Source organism: Camelus ferus, chromosome 10, assembly GCF_009834535.1.
Source record: "Camelus ferus isolate YT-003-E chromosome 10, BCGSAC_Cfer_1.0, whole genome shotgun sequence".
NCBI lineage: Eukaryota > Metazoa > Chordata > Mammalia > Artiodactyla > Camelidae > Camelus > Camelus ferus.
The window spans coordinates 38,972,935-38,991,241 of NC_045705.1; the positions used below are offsets into that span (position 1 = coordinate 38,972,935).

The 18,307-nt window shown below is 37.9% G+C and overlaps 1 protein-coding gene and 1 long non-coding RNA gene across 5 annotated transcripts in view; one reads left to right on the forward strand and one right to left on the reverse strand.

The window, feature by feature from the left end:
* Nucleotides 1–902: 902 nt before the first annotated feature.
* On the reverse strand, nt 903–6,599 carry LOC116666403. 2 transcript variants are annotated; one of them, XR_004323229.1, is made up of 3 exons: nt 6,464–6,599; nt 4,970–5,080; nt 903–926 (listed from the first exon to the last, which is right to left on the reverse strand). It is a non-coding gene; the product is annotated as an uncharacterized LOC116666403 (long non-coding RNA). The 2 variants fall into 2 exon arrangements; XR_004323228.1 differs by lacking the exon at nt 903–926 and having other exon boundaries at nt 2,682–5,080.
* ANKRD42 (ankyrin repeat domain 42) overlaps nt 6,455–18,307 on the forward strand; it is a 54,016-nt gene continuing 42,163 nt past the window's right edge. Inside the window, exons 1-3 of one of the 3 annotated variants that reach the window (XM_032488761.1) lie at nt 6,455–7,783; nt 9,746–9,909; nt 16,266–16,373. In XM_032488761.1, the coding sequence (XP_032344652.1) occupies nt 6,490–7,783; nt 9,746–9,909; nt 16,266–16,373 (1,566 nt within the window). In that variant the 5' untranslated portion in view covers nt 6,455–6,489. The remainder of the gene's footprint in view (nt 7,784–9,745; nt 9,910–16,265; nt 16,374–18,307) is intronic. The other 2 variants (XM_032488760.1, XM_014560867.2) reach the window with 2 other exon arrangements.

The window sequence follows — 18,307 nt, forward strand, 5'->3', positions numbered from 1 at the left end:
AGTGAGAAATTGGCACAAAAGAAGTAAAACAGGACAACTGGCAATGGGAAAAGTATGCTTTTCAAAGAATGGGTAGTCAACAAAGTCAAGAAAATACAGAAAGACTGAGAAATATCCCTATTGACTGAGGAACAGTTGAGTATGCGTGAGAGGCGAACTGAAGAGATTTAATTTCAGTTAGACAAATAGGAGAGATGTTAGCATTTATGTTAAAAGCAGCTCACTGGGGAAAGAGATTGAAGAGAGATGGCTGATAGGCCAGTCTCAGAACTGGAATGAGACACTATCAATAGCACAAGAAGAATGAGTTCGAATGGAGGAGGAACAGTATTTTTTCTGAGATGGTCACAGGTATTTACAGTTGAAATTGAGAATTCAATTCCTAGTTTTTCTTTGAGGTAGATGTCTGGTAGTGATTTTGATGTGTGGTCCCCAAATTAGGTTGTGCATTAGAATCACACAGTGAATTCTAAGAACAGACTGCTTATCTCCCCGCTCTCATTTAGTAGACTGGCATTCATACACACCTAATATTTAAGAAGCTCTACAGTTACAGCTGAAGCCAATGTTTCATATCAATTACACCTCAATTAACAAAAAGCCCCAACAGTTAATTCTAATAAACAGATCTGACAACTGATCTAGAAATCAGCAACACTTAATTTTAATCCCCTAAGAAAATGGACTAAGTCAACACATACCATTAGGAACTAGAACTATTATTCTATAAGAGAAAGTAGAGCAAGGAAAGCTGAAGGAAACTTCAGAGAAGATAGAACACTGTCTTCTGAAGTAAGAGTTGAAGTTTGTGAGAATAAGGAATATTGTATTACCTAAAATCTACAAATTTCATTTTTTATATTCTCTTTAAAGTGTCCTCTGATTTCAACATAACTTACCTACTTAAAACTTCCAACTTTCATGTCCTGTTAAATATACAACAAAGTAATTAGTTATTCAGCTAAAAATAAAACAAGGTTTGGGGAGAAAAAAATTATATATTAAAAATTTAACAAATATTGTATATCTCATATGTAGACTAAAAAATAAAACAAACTAGTGAATACAACAAAAAACGACTCATAAATATAGAGAACTTGTTACCAGTAGGGAGAGGGAAGCGGGGAGGGGCAAGGTAGGAGTAGGGGATCAAGAGGTACAGACTACTCTGTATAAAACATAAGCTACGGGAAATATAACCAGTATTTTATAATGACTATAAATGGAATATAGCCCTTAAAATTGTGAATCACAATGTATACCTGAAACTTATGTAAAATTGTACATCAACTACACCTCAATTTAAAAAAATCTTAAGATTCTCACAATAGCTTAACCTGAAACAGACAATTTTAGATTCTGGTTGGCTTTCCTTACAGCCTAATATTTAGCACCTAATGAATGGTTTGCAGGGTTTATACTAAACATTCAGGAAGATACAAGGAGGCATCTAACCATGTCTGCAAACGGAAAGATTTAACTGACTAAAGAGGAGGTCATTTGGAGATAGAAACGGAAAATTAGGCTATTGTCAAGAAAATCCTGAACTTCTACATTAACAGTAGAAAGTTTCCTCCTTCTCCTACATGGGGTCAGTTCTCTGAAATAATGGACACTTTGTTGGGCAGGCTGGGAAGAGCAAGTTAAAGAATAAGAGCAGGACCGGGGTTGGGGAAGGTATAGCTCAGTTGGTAGAGTGTTTGCTTAGCATGCACAAAGTCCTGGGTTCAATCTCCAGTACCTTCATCAAAATAATAAGTAAACAAATAAGAACCTAATTACCTGCCCCCAAAATAAAACAAACAAAAGAATAAGAGCCAAAAAGCACCCCTGGGGCACCCCAGTAAGGGTATGGCGGTGAGCACCAAGGGGAAAGCAAGAATGCTTGGGAAGCAAGAGGGTACATAAGCAGAGTGGAGATGGTTACCAAAACCCACTTAATTCAATGTTTTTGTCCTGGAATTGGCCCTACTCCCTCCTGTGGAACTAGATGGAAAGAGCTGATTTATGGAGGATTAGAGGGACAATCTGATTTATCACCTCACTTTGGAAAAACTGAGGTAAAGGTGGAGAACTAGCCATTTTTGACTAATTGTAACCATAAGCTTCATACTTACAAAGGGTTCTGATTCTATGGAATGCCAAGATGCTGTCAGTGTGCTCTGAAACCCGTTTTACTTGAGAAACTTCCTTCATAGTCAGTCCCTCACTTACCTTGAAATCCTTTGCAATCTGGTTTTTACATCTAGACTATTTCATCAAAATTACTCTCCTGAGCATTATCAATGATCCCTTTACCAAAACCAGTGTGCTTTTCTTAGCCTCTTAATTAATTGCTCTTGGCCCATATACTTGTTAAAAATTATCTTCTTTTATATGACAGTGCATGTCTTCCTATGCTTCTATATTTTTATTTAGGAAAATTTTTTTTAATTAAAAATAAAATAATTCTGGAATTACAGAAAACAGTCTGCTTTCATATCCTTTCTTGTTCTGTAAAGTAACCACTAACTTAACAATTTAGTATAGCTCTTTGCCAAATTTTGAAAAAAAAATCTTTTACAAAGTAATTTTAAGGAATTAAATGACATCACATATATATAGTTTGGACTCTTCTTATCTACTCTATCTTGCAACTCTTTCCATTTTGATTAATGCACAGAGATCTGCATTTTTACCACTGTGTAATATTTCATAATATGAATGTAGCATAACTCATTTAGTCATTCTTTCATTGACATGTATTCAAGTTTCTAATTATTTACAATTACAAAGTAGATACAGCTAAGCAAGTTATTTTTGAAGATTTTACAACTGAATAGTTGCTGGTTCAAGGTTATTGTGTACTTAGAATTCTGACAGATATAGCCCAAGTTGTCCTTCACAGGTCACTCCAATTTAGCCTTTCATCATCAGGATCTTTAGAATACTTTGGCCAACCTCTTCCAGAACTTGTTAGCCATAATCTCTCAGTTTTTGATGTGCATCATTGTGATGCACAAACAGCAGTCTTTCTCTATCAGTGTGAATATCCTTTCTTTTGTTTATTTGCTCTTGATATTTTTGTTTTTCACTCATTAATTTTTCTATTGAGTTACTCTTTATAACTGACTTAAATTTTTAGAAGATGATAAACATTAAGCCTATCTCTGGTCTCAACTTTATTGTAACGTATCCTGAAGCCCAAACATTTAAGTTTACACAGTAAATTTTTTTCCCTGCATGGCTTGTCTTGCTTAGGAACACCTTCCTAAGGTTTATAAATTTTCCATATTTTCTTCTAACACTTTGTTAATTTCTTTAATTCTTCTGAAATTTTTGTACATGAAAATTTTGAAGAGCCTTCACTTCTCTATTTGAAATGCCACCTCAAGAATAAACAAAAACATTGGGTTATTTCTGGATTTTAGTTTGTTCCACTAATCTATTCGTCCAGTCCTGTTCCAATATCACCCTGTTCTAAATACTCTAGTTTTATAGTTCTGATACGTATTTGGGTAAGTCCTTATTAATTCTTCTTTTTCAAAAATGTTTTGGGTAATACTGCACATTTATTCTTCCAGGTAAACTTTAAAATCAACTTGCTAATTTCCAGTAAAAATTAATTAGAATTTTAACTTGAAATGCAACAAATATAGTCTGAGGAGAATCGTATCTTTACAGTACTGAGCCTACTGATGTAGCAGAGCTTCTTTTTATTTGGAACTTCTGTAACAACCATAAATGAAATTTTATGGGTTTTTTTTGTTCATTTCTTAATAGGTTTATTTCTAGGATATTTCACTATCACTGCTGCCATTGTGAGCAAGATCTTCCTTTACATTTAAAATGTAATTTTATCTAGTTCATAGGTAACCTTAATTCTGTATGTTGCTCTTACAGCCTTTCATCTTACTGAACTCTTTATTCTAATATTTAATGGTATTTTACAGTTGTCTTATATTTTCCAGGTAAATAATATCATTTATCTTAATTTCTTCCTTTCCATTACTTGCCTTATTTATCTTACCTATTATGCTGGGTCACAAATTCTCAGAACAGTGCTGAATTATAGGAATGACAGGCAGATACACTAGAGTATGACCTTAAGTATGCTGTTTATCTCTGGTTGATACCCTTCACCCAGTTAAGCAAGCTTCCTTTTATCACTTGCTTAATATGAATTTTACTTTCTTCTTTTTGAGTCTGTAACAGACACTAATTTTCTAAGTGCTTTTTCAGTGTCAGTTAAGACCATACAACTTTTATCTATTAATATAAGAAATTTTCATTACTATCTTGTTTAATGTTGACCCATCCTTGGACTGGTGGGATACACCTAACTTGGTTATGACATTATTCTCTAAATGCACTGCTGGTTTCAGAGTTTCCTTAGGATTTCTGCAGGTATATTCATAACTGAGATGGAGCTTTAAGGTTTTTCTCCTTATTTAGATTCTGTTACAGATATGTAACCTCCAGAGTTGGAAAGTACTCTATTCTTCTCTATGCCTTGTTCCTAGTGACTTCTGTCAGGGATACATACGACATTCTTTTATGATTATCAATTTAGTAAGGTTTTTAACCCTTGAGCCAATTTTTGAATTTTGTATTTTCCTAAGAAATTGTCCAAGTCAATTTTCAAGATTATTAGTACAAGTTTACACTAAATAATTCAGTTTCAAAGTCCCTCATATCTGTAATATGTTCTTTTTGTTTCCAGTAGTTTTCTCTCCTTCAGATTTACTGTCTATTCATTGTTCTTTTCAAATACCAGCTATTATAATCAATTTTATTTTCTATTTCATTAACTTCTGCTTTTATTTTTAATTCTTTTTTTTTATTTTGGGAGCGTTTACTTTCTGCTTCTCTATCTGTTTCTATTTCCTTTTCTGATCCTTTTTTGCCAAGAGTATGTCCTTTAAGAACATGCTGCCTTATTCCCTCAGTGTGTTTATCCATACAACAGAGCATAAAATAAAGCCTTTACCATTATTATGTAAGTGGCTACAAACACTGTAATAATTTGGAGTCAGTCATAGTGGGTTCCAACTCCCCACCTCCTAGTTATGTGATCTTAGCCAAATCTTGATTTCTTCACCTGTAAAAATAGAAAAATAGAAATAACAATACAGATTAAGTTTAAAACTATTTGCAAATCATTTAGCATAAAAACTGGCCCATATTAATAACTAAATAGATGTCTAATAAGATAAAAGGCCTCAGGTGCCCCATTTCTAAAAATGAGGGGATTGGGCTGACTAATCCCAAATTCCCTTCTAACTCAAAAATTTTATTTTCAATCTATCAGTTCATCCACCAACAACCAATCATCAACCCACCCACTCATCCACATAACAGTTAGCAAGCCCTTCCCTTGAACTAAATACTCCAGATGTTAAGAATGCCAGAATGATACAGTTCCTACCTCCCAGAAGGTCAGAGTCCTCGGAGGATAGAGGTGAGGACCAGTTGTTAAATAGGTAATTATAATATAATGTGATAGCGGTCTAATAAAGGCTGTGGGAATTCAGGGGCTTTGAGGAGTATGCGCAGCAAAATCAAAGATCTAGGTACTAATTCAGGTACTTCTTACTAGTTGTGTATCCTCAGGCAACTAATTTTGGTGTTTTGTTTCTCTTTCTGTAGAAAGGAACAGTAATACTATCCTGGTAGGTTATATTAAGGATTAAACAAGAAAATTAATATAAAGAGCTTGCTACAGTGCCAGTCTCATCATATAAGCTCAACAAATGTTAGTTATTAATGATACAAGAGGCTATGGAAGTTAAAGAAAGGCATTTACTGTACTTCAAGAGAGGAAAGGCAAGGTCAGGGGACTTTCCCAAATGTGTTCACAGAACAAAAACTGTGACAAGGCAGTAAGGATGGGAAAAACAGGGCGAGGGGAGAAGCAAGGTGGGTGATGCCCCTGGAGGGCAGAGAATTCTAATTTCTGTATTTTCAGCTGCCAGCACAAAACCTAGCCCATATATTTGCTATAAACATGAATGGAAGAACACACGTTAAGCAATAGGGTTGGTTAGAAAAAGATCTGGGCCAAACTGCTGACAAATAAACATTTTACATTTAAAAGAATCTTTGAGTCAGGAGACCTGGTGCAGTCTTTTGACTAATGATCTGTGATTTCATACTGGCTTTACAACTTACCGGCTGTTTCGCCTTAGCAAATTACTGATACCATGAATCTCCTCACCTGTAAGATGGGGATAACACCTACCTTACAAAATTAGTGTGAGAATTAGTACCAAGCGATTATCAAAGAGCCTGGAAGTGGTAACACTCAATAATGATAGAGCTGCAGCTGCTAACTTCTCCTTTTGGTCTTTTTTTCCCATACTTGTGAAGTGACAGGGTAAGAATACATTTTCTCCAATGCTTCAACCAGCACTGAAAAATGACACTAGGTTTGCCAAGGACGAAAGGCCCCGCCCGGTCCGCACCACACTCGCAGGTCACCTACGCCGACTGCAGTCCTGGAGCCTCCACATGCGTCGCCGAACCATGGCGGGCGCGACGGATGCCGTGCCGTTACAGAGATGGGGCCTAGACAGGCTGGTTGTGATACCTAGCAGAATTTCACCGAAAACCGGTCCACACTATCATCCAATTTCTCAAGAGGCGAAGACGGGGGGAGGGGTGGGGTGGGGACAAAAAAAAAAAAAAAAAAAAAAAAGACGACGATGCAAGAAAGCCGGAAGTGACGCACAGTCGCGAGGAACCGGAAATGACTACAGCACGCCGGAAGTTTGCCCGTTTCTAAGGCGACGGCTCCACCTCTCCAACCAGGCGGCTGGAGTCGGGACGCTGGAAAGCGAGTTGGATGAGAGAGTACCCGCCGACGGCGGTCGCCGCCACAGCAGGTCGCGGGGAGTAGCAACCGAAGACTGCGGCCGCCGCGCCAGCCATCGCGTGTGGAGAATAAACGGCCCGCACGGCCAACGCGGCGACCGGTTCAGGGAAAGAGTTAGCGAAGACTGGGGCTTTAGTGGTAGCGAAGATAGGGAAAGAATCCGTGAAGACAGCGACCACCGCTGCAGGGTCCCGATAGGAAGAGTGAGTGAAGACGTGGGCTTCTCCTGCAAAGACTCGAGAAGGGTCAGTGAAGACCTGGGCCACCGCCGCAGTGTTTCTCAGGAGAGAGTCAGGGGAGATGGTGGCCACCTTCCCAGGAACTCTTGGGAGAGAGTAAGGGAAGACCGTAGCAGCGACGAGAGTTTAAGTAAAGTCGGCAGCCACCCTACTAGTGAATCCGGGGGAACAGTCAAAGAAGGCCGCGGCCTCCGCCTCCGCCTCAGTGGGACCTGGGAGAGAGTCAGGGAGGTCCGGGGCCCCCAAACCAGTGACTCGGGAGAGAGAGGCAGTGACGACCGCAGCCGTCGCCTCAGTGGCTCATGGGAGGGCGGGAGTGTGGATGGTGGCCGCAACTTCAGCAGTGCCTGGGAAGGGGTAAGTGAAGACCGCGGCTACTTGGCCAGCTACTCCTCGGAAGTGAGCATCAGCGAAGACGCCAACCTCCGCCGCTTCTGGGAGAGGGAAAGTGAAGACGAAGTTTCCCGCTGCCGGGGCTCCTGGGAGAGAACGGCGGAGAACAGTGGCCCCGGGCTTAGTGACAACGAGGAAGACAGCCGCTGCTGCAGTGGCTCGTGGGTAACAGCGAGCGAAGACCGCTGCCGCAGCAGGGGCCTGGACTCGACTCCTCCCCGGAGTCTGAGGGACCGCACCATGCCCGGGGTGTCGGATTCAGGCCCCTCCACCTCCTCCACGGAGACTCCGACCCCGTGTGAGTCAGACTACTATTTCTCTGGCCCTTGCCTCTGCCACACTCCTTTTCTCCCTTCAGCCCACAGGTGCCTTCGCCCTTTCTGGCAGTTCCCTTTCTCAGCTGTTACTCCTCGTTTCCTGTAATTGACCTTTTTCAGTGGATCCCAAAGCTGTTCACCTGGCCCCCATCCTTACTGATTTCAGCTTTCCTTCCTTTCTTCCTATCTGCGACATTCCCGAGACTTCTTGCCCAGACTGATAACAACTCTTGGTCAATCTTATGGACCCCTGTAAGTTTTGGCGTCTCTGCAGCATTTAACTCTGTGGAGATAACATTACACTTATCCAGTATTCTTCCTTTCACTTTATTTACGCTCCCGTTTTATTTATTTATTTTTTTGTTTTCTTTTGCTGACTTTTCTTCCATCCACTTCTTAAATGTTGCTTTCTTCCTTGAATAGTGCCATCACTGGTGCTTTTATTCTCGTCATGTACGATGACTTTGACCCTACTGAGGACCCCCAAGTCTGTGTTATTCACGCAGTAATCCAGTAAATATTTATTGAGTGCCTACCGTGTGCTTTGTTTTAAGGATACGTAAGCGAAAAAGGCACATTGTTTACCTTCTAGTGGGGAAGATAAATAGCCAAGTAATGACTAGTGTGATGACAATTAGAAAGAGGAGTAGAGGGCCCTTTGTTTCAGTATGGGGTGAGGTTGGGGATCAGAAAAAGCTGCCTTATACTGTTTTTTTGTTACCCTTACCTCCTACCCAGCTGAGTTAGAAGTCTTCTGTGCTTACATAAGTTCTTATGAATATTTCTGCCATTGTCCTTACTACATTGTTTTGTAACTTGTGTTTGTATATCTTTGTGAGTTCCTTGAGATTAGAGGTCATGTCTTGTTTATCTTTTTATTTTTATGGTAGATACCAAATTGAGTGGATGGATGGGTAGGTGAATGAATAAATTGGGATGGAATGTGATGAGAAAAACGGTATAAGATTAGATGGAGCCAAATTATGTGAGGGCATAGATGTCATACTGAGGGTTTGGATTTGGTTCTCTAGACTTGTAGTGGATAACCAGAAGCAGTTTGGAGTGCTCCTCTCCCCGTTTATGTATGTCTTAATTGTTCTTCAAGGTCTTGCTCAAGTGTTTCCCCCTCCTCCTCCTTCATTTTAGCTGTACTCTTTAAAGATGTTACTGTGAGGTTTTTAATTTCATTGAATTTATCCAAATAGATTTTAAAGTGTTGATGGAAAGAAAATGTGTTAAACATGTCTATTTTCCATTGTGTTATTGTAGTGATTGGCATGTAGTAGATGCTCAGAAAGGATTTTTGAGTAAAGTATACAGCATTTTGCCAAGAATTGGCGTCAGATATGATTCCAGATCTCAAGAAATTAAATGTGCCAATTGTGGAGAAAGGATATATATATATATCTCTATGAAAATGTGGGGGCCTCCTAAGACTGGCCCCCAGGAGTTTCTCACTCTTAGGCTGCATACCCAGCCCCCAGCAATTTATCAAAATCACCATTTAGGTGCTTCTCGAAGTTTATGGCTCCAGTGGCTTCTGCTCCAGGTAAGCTGAACTTGACTGTATTTCTCTGTATTTGCCTGTCTCTCCAGATTCAGGATGGCCGTTTGCCCTGAAATCTTACTTCTCTGATGAGTCCAACTAAAGTTGTTGACTTTCAGTTTATTCAGCTTTTCCCCTGTATATATGGGGGTGACAACTTCCATATTCTTTACATATTAGAGGTGAAATTGAAGTCTACTTAAGATGTTAATTACTACAAATACTGAAGTATTTGTAGTATTTGTAATAAATACTACAATATTTTAGTAAATATTTGGAAAGCCCAAGTGATCACATGCTTTCAGTTCAATCATTGCTTTAGTTTGTTGTTGCTATTGTTGTTTGTTTGTTTGTTTTAGTTTTGTAATATATTTTAAGCAATTTGATTTTTCAATAGGTGCCAGGAAGAATGTGCATTTTGGTAGCATACATGATGCGGTACGAGCTGGAGATGTAAAGCAGCTTTCAGAAATAGTAGAACGAGGTGCCAGCATCAATGAAGTTGACATTCTTCATAAATTTACCCCTTTACATTGGGCAGCCCATTCTGGAAGTTTGGAGGTAAGAAGTTACATAAATGATTAAACTAAAGTGAGTTTAGAGCTCTTGACAGTTTTGTAAATTTAGCAAACAGGACTGAGGCCTTATGCTAGGCACGAGAAATATTTTTCTTTTCAATTCAGTCTAACGTTTAAGTGTTCTGGTTACTATAGCTTTGTCATAAATCATCCTAAAACTGGGTGGCATAAAATAACAATTTATATATGCTCAGGAGTGAACCGGGAGTCTGGATTTCAGGGACACTGTGTCTCTGCTTCATGCCGTCTGGGGCTTCAGCTAGATTTAAAAGCTTGAGCTGGAATCTTTTGGAATCTGCTTGTTCACACAGACGTCTGGTGGTGGACGCTGGTTATAGGCTGAGCACCTTAATTCCTCTCCACGTGGGCCTTTTTGTGAGGTCTCTCCACCTGGGCTGGTTTGTGCTTCCTCACATTGTGGTGGCTGGGTTCCAAATGCAAGCATAGAGGGTAACTTACAGAGGATAACATAATGCAAACTGAACTCTATCAAATCCTACTATTTTTGCTGTAGTTGCCTCAGATTTTTGGAAAATAAATGGAATATCACAGATACACTTGAAGTCCCTGTGCATCTCTCCCAGGTGTCATTTCTCTTGTTCCTACTCCAGAGATAATTATAACCCTGAATTTGGTGTTTATTTTTTGCTGTTTTATACTGTTATTACATGTGATTATATATATGTTTTATGCTTTTATTACATATGATCACATCGCTGTTCTAAATGACACATTTTATGTAAATGATATATTCTGTGTATTTCTGCAGCTTGCTTTTTTTTTGTCCAACAATATGTTTTTGAGTTTTAACTGTATGGTTACATATACGTACTCTAGTTCATTTCTTTCAGCTGTGTTGTAATAGTCTCTTCTTAGATGAGTATCAGACTTTATCTAGTTTTTGATTGATGACTATTTAGTTGGTTTCAGTTTTTAGCTAGTGTAAGCAGTGCTTAGTGAATATTTTTATGCAAAACTCCTTATTCTTGGCTGTACAAAGCCAACTGGAATTTTTCTCATGATTGATGGTTGTGTGTGGGGAGCTTATTTTAGCTATTAAATTTCCCCAGCTATTACATTTCACTGTGCAGCCTCTCTTTCTTCCCCTGCCACACAAATAGAGACTGCTTTCTAGGAATATGGCTTCTCCATGTGATTTCTTGTTTGTTTGATTTCTCTGCTTCATGGAACCAGCTCTGGTCCAGAGACTCTCTCTCCACCGGTTTGTGTGCCCCACTTGAACTGTAGGGATTTTTGCTTTGGCCTTTTAGGGGCTTCCTCTCATGTGGGAGAAATGTGCCTTGCTGGGTCTTTCTGTGCTTGCAGCCCTGTGTGGATATTTTCTCTGCTGCTTCCTCCCACATCCCTGTTTGGTCTACACCTTGGCAGCTTTCCCATCTGTTTTGTGGTTTCAGATGTCTCCTAGCTTCATCAAAGATGGAGTTTTCTTGCTCTCTCTCTCTCTCTCTTTTTTTTTTTTTGTGATGATTTTGAAGGAAGGAGGAAATACTGATTTTACTCTGCCATATTCAAATGGGATAGGACCTCTTGCTATACCATTTATTTCCTCTCTTTTCTGGGATCCTTTCAGCTTCTCTGATTATTCTGTCTCCTTTGGTTAACCTCCCCTACCTACTTTAAAGTTATAGGTATTCTTTTTTTGTTTTTAGTTAGAAATCTTTATTTCAGGTTTTCCTTAGAGAATGTAATCTCAAACTTTCTTTTTTTGTTTTTTATTTTTTTATTTAAGTATAGTCAGTTTACAATGTTGTGTTAATTTCTGGTGTACAGCATAGTGATTCGGTTATACATATATATATTCCTTTTCATAGTCAAATTATAGGTATTCTTTATGCTTCTGCTAATGGCCTTCTCTTCCACTTTACACTCTCTCTCCATGCCATGTTTAGACTTCCTTGGCTTTATCACTCACTTCTACATAATAATTCACTGATTTACTTTCTCCCCAGAATTTGAATTCTAGCTTATGCATCAGGTGCTTATAAACAGCTCATACATATATGACTGGCATTTCAAATTCAGTTGATCTAAAACTAAATTGCTATTCTTTTCCTTCCATAAGTTTTCCAGGCTAATGTCCTTTGCGCCATTATTGGGTTGTCTCAGCGTTTTACAGAAGCAAAACACAGTATCAACATTAGTCCTGGGTCGGGGGGTGGGAAGGGACAGACTGGGATTTCAAAATGTGGAACAGATCAACAAGATTATACTGTATAGCACAGGGAAATGTATACAAGATCTTATGGTAACTCAGCGAAAAAAAAAGTGACAGTGAATATATGTATGTTCATGTATAACTGAAAAATTATGCTCTACACTGGAATTTGACACAATGTTGTAAAATGACTATAACTCAATAAAAAAATGTTAAAAAAAATTTGTCCTGATGACTTGCATTTCACGATGCACGTTGAGGCAGTGAGAACTGATCACTAGGTCAGTTGATTCTGTTCCATCTTTGTCTCTTGAATTTGTCCTCTCCATCCTAGCCACTGCCTTAGATCTACTTGATTTCCTTGTTTTGTCTCACCTACCTCTGGTTCATAACTGGCATAGAAACTTACTGCTTTAAAACTAATGTGTGATATCACTTAAAACCTTCTTTAAGACCCTGTAGTGACTCTATACCCTGTGGGATAAAGTTTAAGCTGTTTAATATGGTAGACTTACCTCTCCAACCACATCTCCCTACATACTTGTTTGGTGCTGCAGTACTGGCGACTGCTGTCATTTCCCAAACTAGTCTGTTGTTTCATATTATCACAGACCTTGCACATGCCGTTTCATTTGCCTGGTCTCACCTCTTCCTGGTGATTAGCTGGTTAAAATCCAGATCAGGTAGCATCCCCTTAGCAGAGCCTTCTGTGTTCCCCCCCCCCCCCTTAATATCCTCCAACTAGCATCTTTTCCCTCAATTTTATACGTATTTTTAAAATTGTTTTTGTCACAATTGAATTGTATTCTCAGTTAGATTTTGAGCTCTTTGAAGGTACCATTTGGATTTTATTTATCTTTTTTCCCCACAGCATCTAGCATAGTGTCTGGCATACTAGAGTCACATTATGGGTTCTCAATGAATGTTTGTTGTACTGCTGAATTTGTTGAATTAAATATATAAATATTTCTAGTGTCTAGCACACTGCATAGCAGATGTTCAAGAAGTATTTGTTGAATTTTAATAAGAACAAATCTCAGTCAGAAGGTTTTGGTGCCTTCCTACTTGTCTTCTTTGTTGAGATGTCTGTTAGGTCTTCTGCCTATTTTTTGATAGAATTTCTTGATTTTGTGATATTAAAGTACATGAGCTGTGTGTATATTTTGGAAATTAGTCCCTTGTTGGTCACATCATTTGCAAATATTTTCTCCCATTCTGTAGGTTGTCTTTTCATTTTGTTGATGGTATCCTTAGCTGTGCAAAAGCTTTCAAGTTTAATTAAATCCCATTTGTTTATTTTTGCTTTTATTTCCATTACTCTAGCAGCTGGTTCAAAAAATATATTGCTGTGATTTATGTCCAAGAGTGTTCTGCCTATGTTTTCCTCTAGGAGTTTTATAGTATCTGGTCTTACATTTAAGTCTTTAATCCATTTTGAGTTTATTTTTGTATCTGGTATTCTAATTTCAGGCTTCTACAGGTAGATGTCCAGTTTTCCCAGCACCACTTATTGAAGAGACTGTCTTTTCTCTGTTGTATATTCTTGCCTCTGTGTCATACATTAATTGATCATAAGTGCATGGGTTTATTTCTGGACTTTCTGTCCTGTTCCATTGATCTATGTGTCTGTTTTTGTGCCAGTACCATACTGTTTTGATTACTCTAGCTTTGTAGTTTAGTGTGAAGTCAGGGAACGTGATTCTCTCAGCTCCATTCTTCTTTTTCAAGATTGTTTTGGCTATTCAGGTCTCTTGTGTTTCCATGTAAGTGTGAACGTTTTTTTGTTCCAGCTATGTGAAAAATGTCAATGGTAATTTGATAGGGATTGCACTGAATCTGTATATTGCCTTGTGTAGTATGGCCATTTTAACAATATTCTTCCAATCCAAGAACATGGTATATCTTTCCATTTGTTTATGGTGTCTTCAATTTCTTTCATTAGTGTCTTATAGTTTTTGGAGCACAAGTCTTTTGCGTCCTTGGGTTTGCTTATTCCTAGGTATTTTATTCTTTCTGATGCAGTGGTAAATGGTATTGTTTCCTTAATTTCTTTTTCTTCTGTTTTATTGTTAGTGTATAGAAATGCAGCTGATTTCTGTATATTAATTTTGTATCTTGCAACTCTACCAAATTCATTGATGAGTCCTAGTAGTTTTCTGGTTGCTTCTTTAGGGTTTTCTTTGTATAGTATCATGTCATCTGCAAACAGTGACAGTTTTACTTGTTTGTTTCCAATTTAGATTCCTTTTTCTTCTCTGATTGCTGTGGCTAGGACTTCCAAAACTATGCTGAATAAAAGTGGTAAGAGTGGGCATCCTTGTCTTGTTCCTGATCTTAGAGGAAATGTTTTCAGCTTTTCCCCATTAAGTATGATGTTAGCTCTGGGTTTGTCATACATGGCCTTTATTATGTTGAGATACGTTCTGTCTATGCCCACTTTCTGGAGATTTGTTATTGCTTCTTGGAGAGGGTTTACCAAGCTCGTCACTTAGCCATTTCTGAAGTCCTGCTGATTGGTCAGTTGATTTTTGACAAAGATGCAAATGCAGTCCAATGGAGAACAGATAGTATTTTCACTAACTGGTGCTGGCACAGTTGTACAGTCATAGGTAAGAAAATGAACCTCAACTCATGCTTGGCACTATCTATAAAAATGTACTGAAAGCAGATCATAAACAAATGTAAAATTAACCTTATAAAGCTTCTAGAAGAAAACACAGGAGAAAATCTTTGCAAACCATATCTCTGACTAAGAACTTGTAGCTAGAATATATGAGACTCTCACAACTCAATAGTAAGAAAACAAAAACCCAATTAATAATGGGCAAATTCAATAGACACTTTCTCAAAGAGGACATATGGATGGCAATTCAGCATTTGAAAAAAATGTTCAACATCATTAGCCAATAGGGAAATGCAAATTAAAACCACAATAAGATGCCACTGCATACCTACTAGAGTGGCAAAACAAAAACAAAGCCAAAAAAATGGGTTGGGTTTTTTTCCTTGTGGAAATGGAGCAGCTAGAACTCTCATACATTGCTGGTAGAAATGTAAAATGGCACAGCCACTTTGGAAAACAGTTTAGCAGTTTCTTATAAAGTTAAACATATACTTACCTATGTCTCAGCAATCTTGCTTCTACGTGTTTACCCAGGAGAGATAAGATACTTGTACATGAATATTTACAGTGGTTTTATTCTCCAGTACCTGAATTGTCTTGGCATACAGTTATCTCTCCATAAATATTTGTTAAACAAATGAATGACTTATTGTGTTTATTAGTGAGGTTGAGCTCCCCCCCATATTTTTATTAGCCATTAATCTCTGTGACAGGCAAATGATACGTAGATGATTAGGTTTTTCAAAAAATTGTATGGCTATGACTGATGTGATAGTGTACCCCAGGGATGCAATTAGTTTTTTATAAGAAAGAAACTTCTTTAAGGTGGAATCTACAGAATTGAACATATAAAGGCAGTAACACTGTGTGTGGTAAAGATCTGTAGTACTGTATTACATTGAAGCTTAGATTAATTTTTTTCATTTTTCTTTTTTTTTTTTTTTGGAGGGGGAGGTAATTAGGTTTACTTATTTTTGGAGGAGTAAGTTAATTTTTAAAAAATCTTAAATGAAGATGTGTTTGACTCCCTCCCTTTTTTTTTTTTTTTTAATATGCCACTTATTTTTTTAGAAAGGATTGTCAGAATAACAATGTTTGCTCTGATACAGAAGCTTCTGGATTCATCTAAAGATCTATGGCAGAGGTTGCAAGTTGGCAGCCATTGAGTGAATTTGACCACAGATGTGTTTTGTTTGGCTTGTAGAGTATTGGTCAAACATAAGACTTGGACCAGCATTTCACTCACAGCAACAACTGGCTGAGATTGAGCAGCATTTCATCTTATGGTCAAGGAATGTGGTCTCCAGTTTGCTACAGCTCCTACCACCCCCTGTTACGTTTACCCAACAGTAAAGCCAAGTGTTGGTTACTGTGTCAGTGTGCTTGTGCTTTCGTTTTTCTTATGCCTGCCCCCTGCCATTCACTTATGATGCTTCTCAGATAGTAGTATTTCATGATAATAGACAAACCTAAAAGATATAAAAATGTTTTTAAAAAATCTGCCTTATCTCTTGTTAACATGGTTATTTCCTTAATATAGTGTCTTCATTGGCTCCTCTGGCATGGAGCTGATATCTCACAAGTAACTGTGAGAGGTTGGACAGCGGCTCACATAGCTGCAATCAGGGGACAGGATGCTTGTATGCAGGTAATAATAACTTGGATTTCTTTTTTATTAATTCAGTAAGTTTAATTACTTTAGCATACTTCTGTTCGGCTCTTGCCTTTATTCTAATAATTTGATCCTATAGACTTAGTTCTGTGTTCTAAATAAACACTGAATTCTAAGACTCAGATATTTTGGTACCAACAACTATCACTGAAACAAATTGTACAAGACTGGAAATAATTTTCTCTCTGAAGTAGTTGGCTCTGTTTGGGTTGTTTTAAGGGATGACACAGTCATGCCCAGATTAACTTTTTTATAGCTTGCTATGCCTAAAATTCCTTATATAATGTATTTCTTGGCCAGAGTTATACATTAATATATGGTGATACCCAGTGTATTAGAGTAACTAGAATTAATTAGTATAGCAAGATGGACTGGAATTTGAAGGAATACAGAATTGTATAAGCAAACAGTCCCTACCTATAAGAAGCCTTAGATTCTGTTTGGAAAGATAGGAGCTCTACTCAATGAGTTACAAAACAGTACAAAGCACAGTCTAAGAGTAAGTTTCTCATGAAAAGTATAGATGAGAAGAACTGTAAATCTTAAGAGGAGATTGAGGAATCATAAATGGAGGAATTAAAACTTCAGCTAATCCTAAAAGAATGGGTTGATTAAAAAAACGTAAGTAATAAGCATTGTAAGTAGGGAATGTGTCAGGAGCAAATAAAAATAATGATTATCATTGAACACTTCTAATGTGTCAATTACAGCCTCTCATGTGTCACTTCATTCAATACAACCATCTTGTGAGTTTCCCTTCAAGTAGATTAGGAAACAGAGAGTTAGGTATCTTGCCTAAGTAAGTGACAGAGCCAAAATTGGAACCTAGACTTTGTCCTGTTAACCTCTAAGCTGTAATTCTATGTGTAGTCTTTGAATTGGAAAAATCAGGTGAGTTCAGGGAATATACCTTTATATGAGTTTGACTGAATGTAGATGATTTGTATGTGGACTGTTATGAACTAAGTTTAGATTAGCCAGATTTGTAAAATGTCTTAGAATAAAGATTCATTTGTATAGGAAAGAGAGTTTTATGTATATTATGTATGTATGTATATGTATCACACATACATATACAAACATACATACATATACATGCACATGGATGTTAACAGGGGAATGTGATAATGAAAACAGGGGAAATTATTCTAGTAAGATATATCCAGGATTACCTAGGATGAAGAGAGTTTGGAGGCAAGAAGACGAGTTAGAGACTTTTAGTATAATCACTAACCATAGAGGGTGAGATTAGTTGATGACAGTGGGAAAGAAAGAAAATGATTCAAGACATCTTGCGAAGCAGGCATTGACAAAGTATGGTGAGAATATAAAGTTTTGAGTCAGAATGACAGGTAATTATGGCACTATAGACACGGACATCTGAAAGGCAGGGGAGATTTGACAGGAAATGTGTTGAGTTCAATTTGGCACATGTTGAGTTTAAGGTGCCTGTAGGTCATTCAGATGCAGAAGGTCCAGGCAGTTGAAAACGGTGCTGGAGATGCAGATTTCAGGAATAATAAAGCATAGAGAAGAGTGTAGACTATTGAGGATTAAATATTGAAGAATGTTACTAGTAGGGATGGGAGGAAGCAGACAAGCAAGTAAAGAATTCAGAGGAGAAAGTCAGAAGATTTGGGATCCGTTAGTGCTGTACAAGTGAAGGAAGAAGTTTAGCAAGTTAGGCAGAGTAGCAGTTACAGGATACAACTAAGGGGAATAACGCTTAAGGAAGTGTCATTGAACTGGAGAACTCACTATAAGGGGAGGTTGGCTGCATTTCTTTGCAATGATAGGAATGGCACCCAGTTTGCAGGTGGATTTGAAGGTGAGTCATTGAGGTATTAATTTGAGAAGTAGGCAGTAAAAGGAAGGAGCAAATACAGCAGTAATTTAAAGGGACGTCAGGG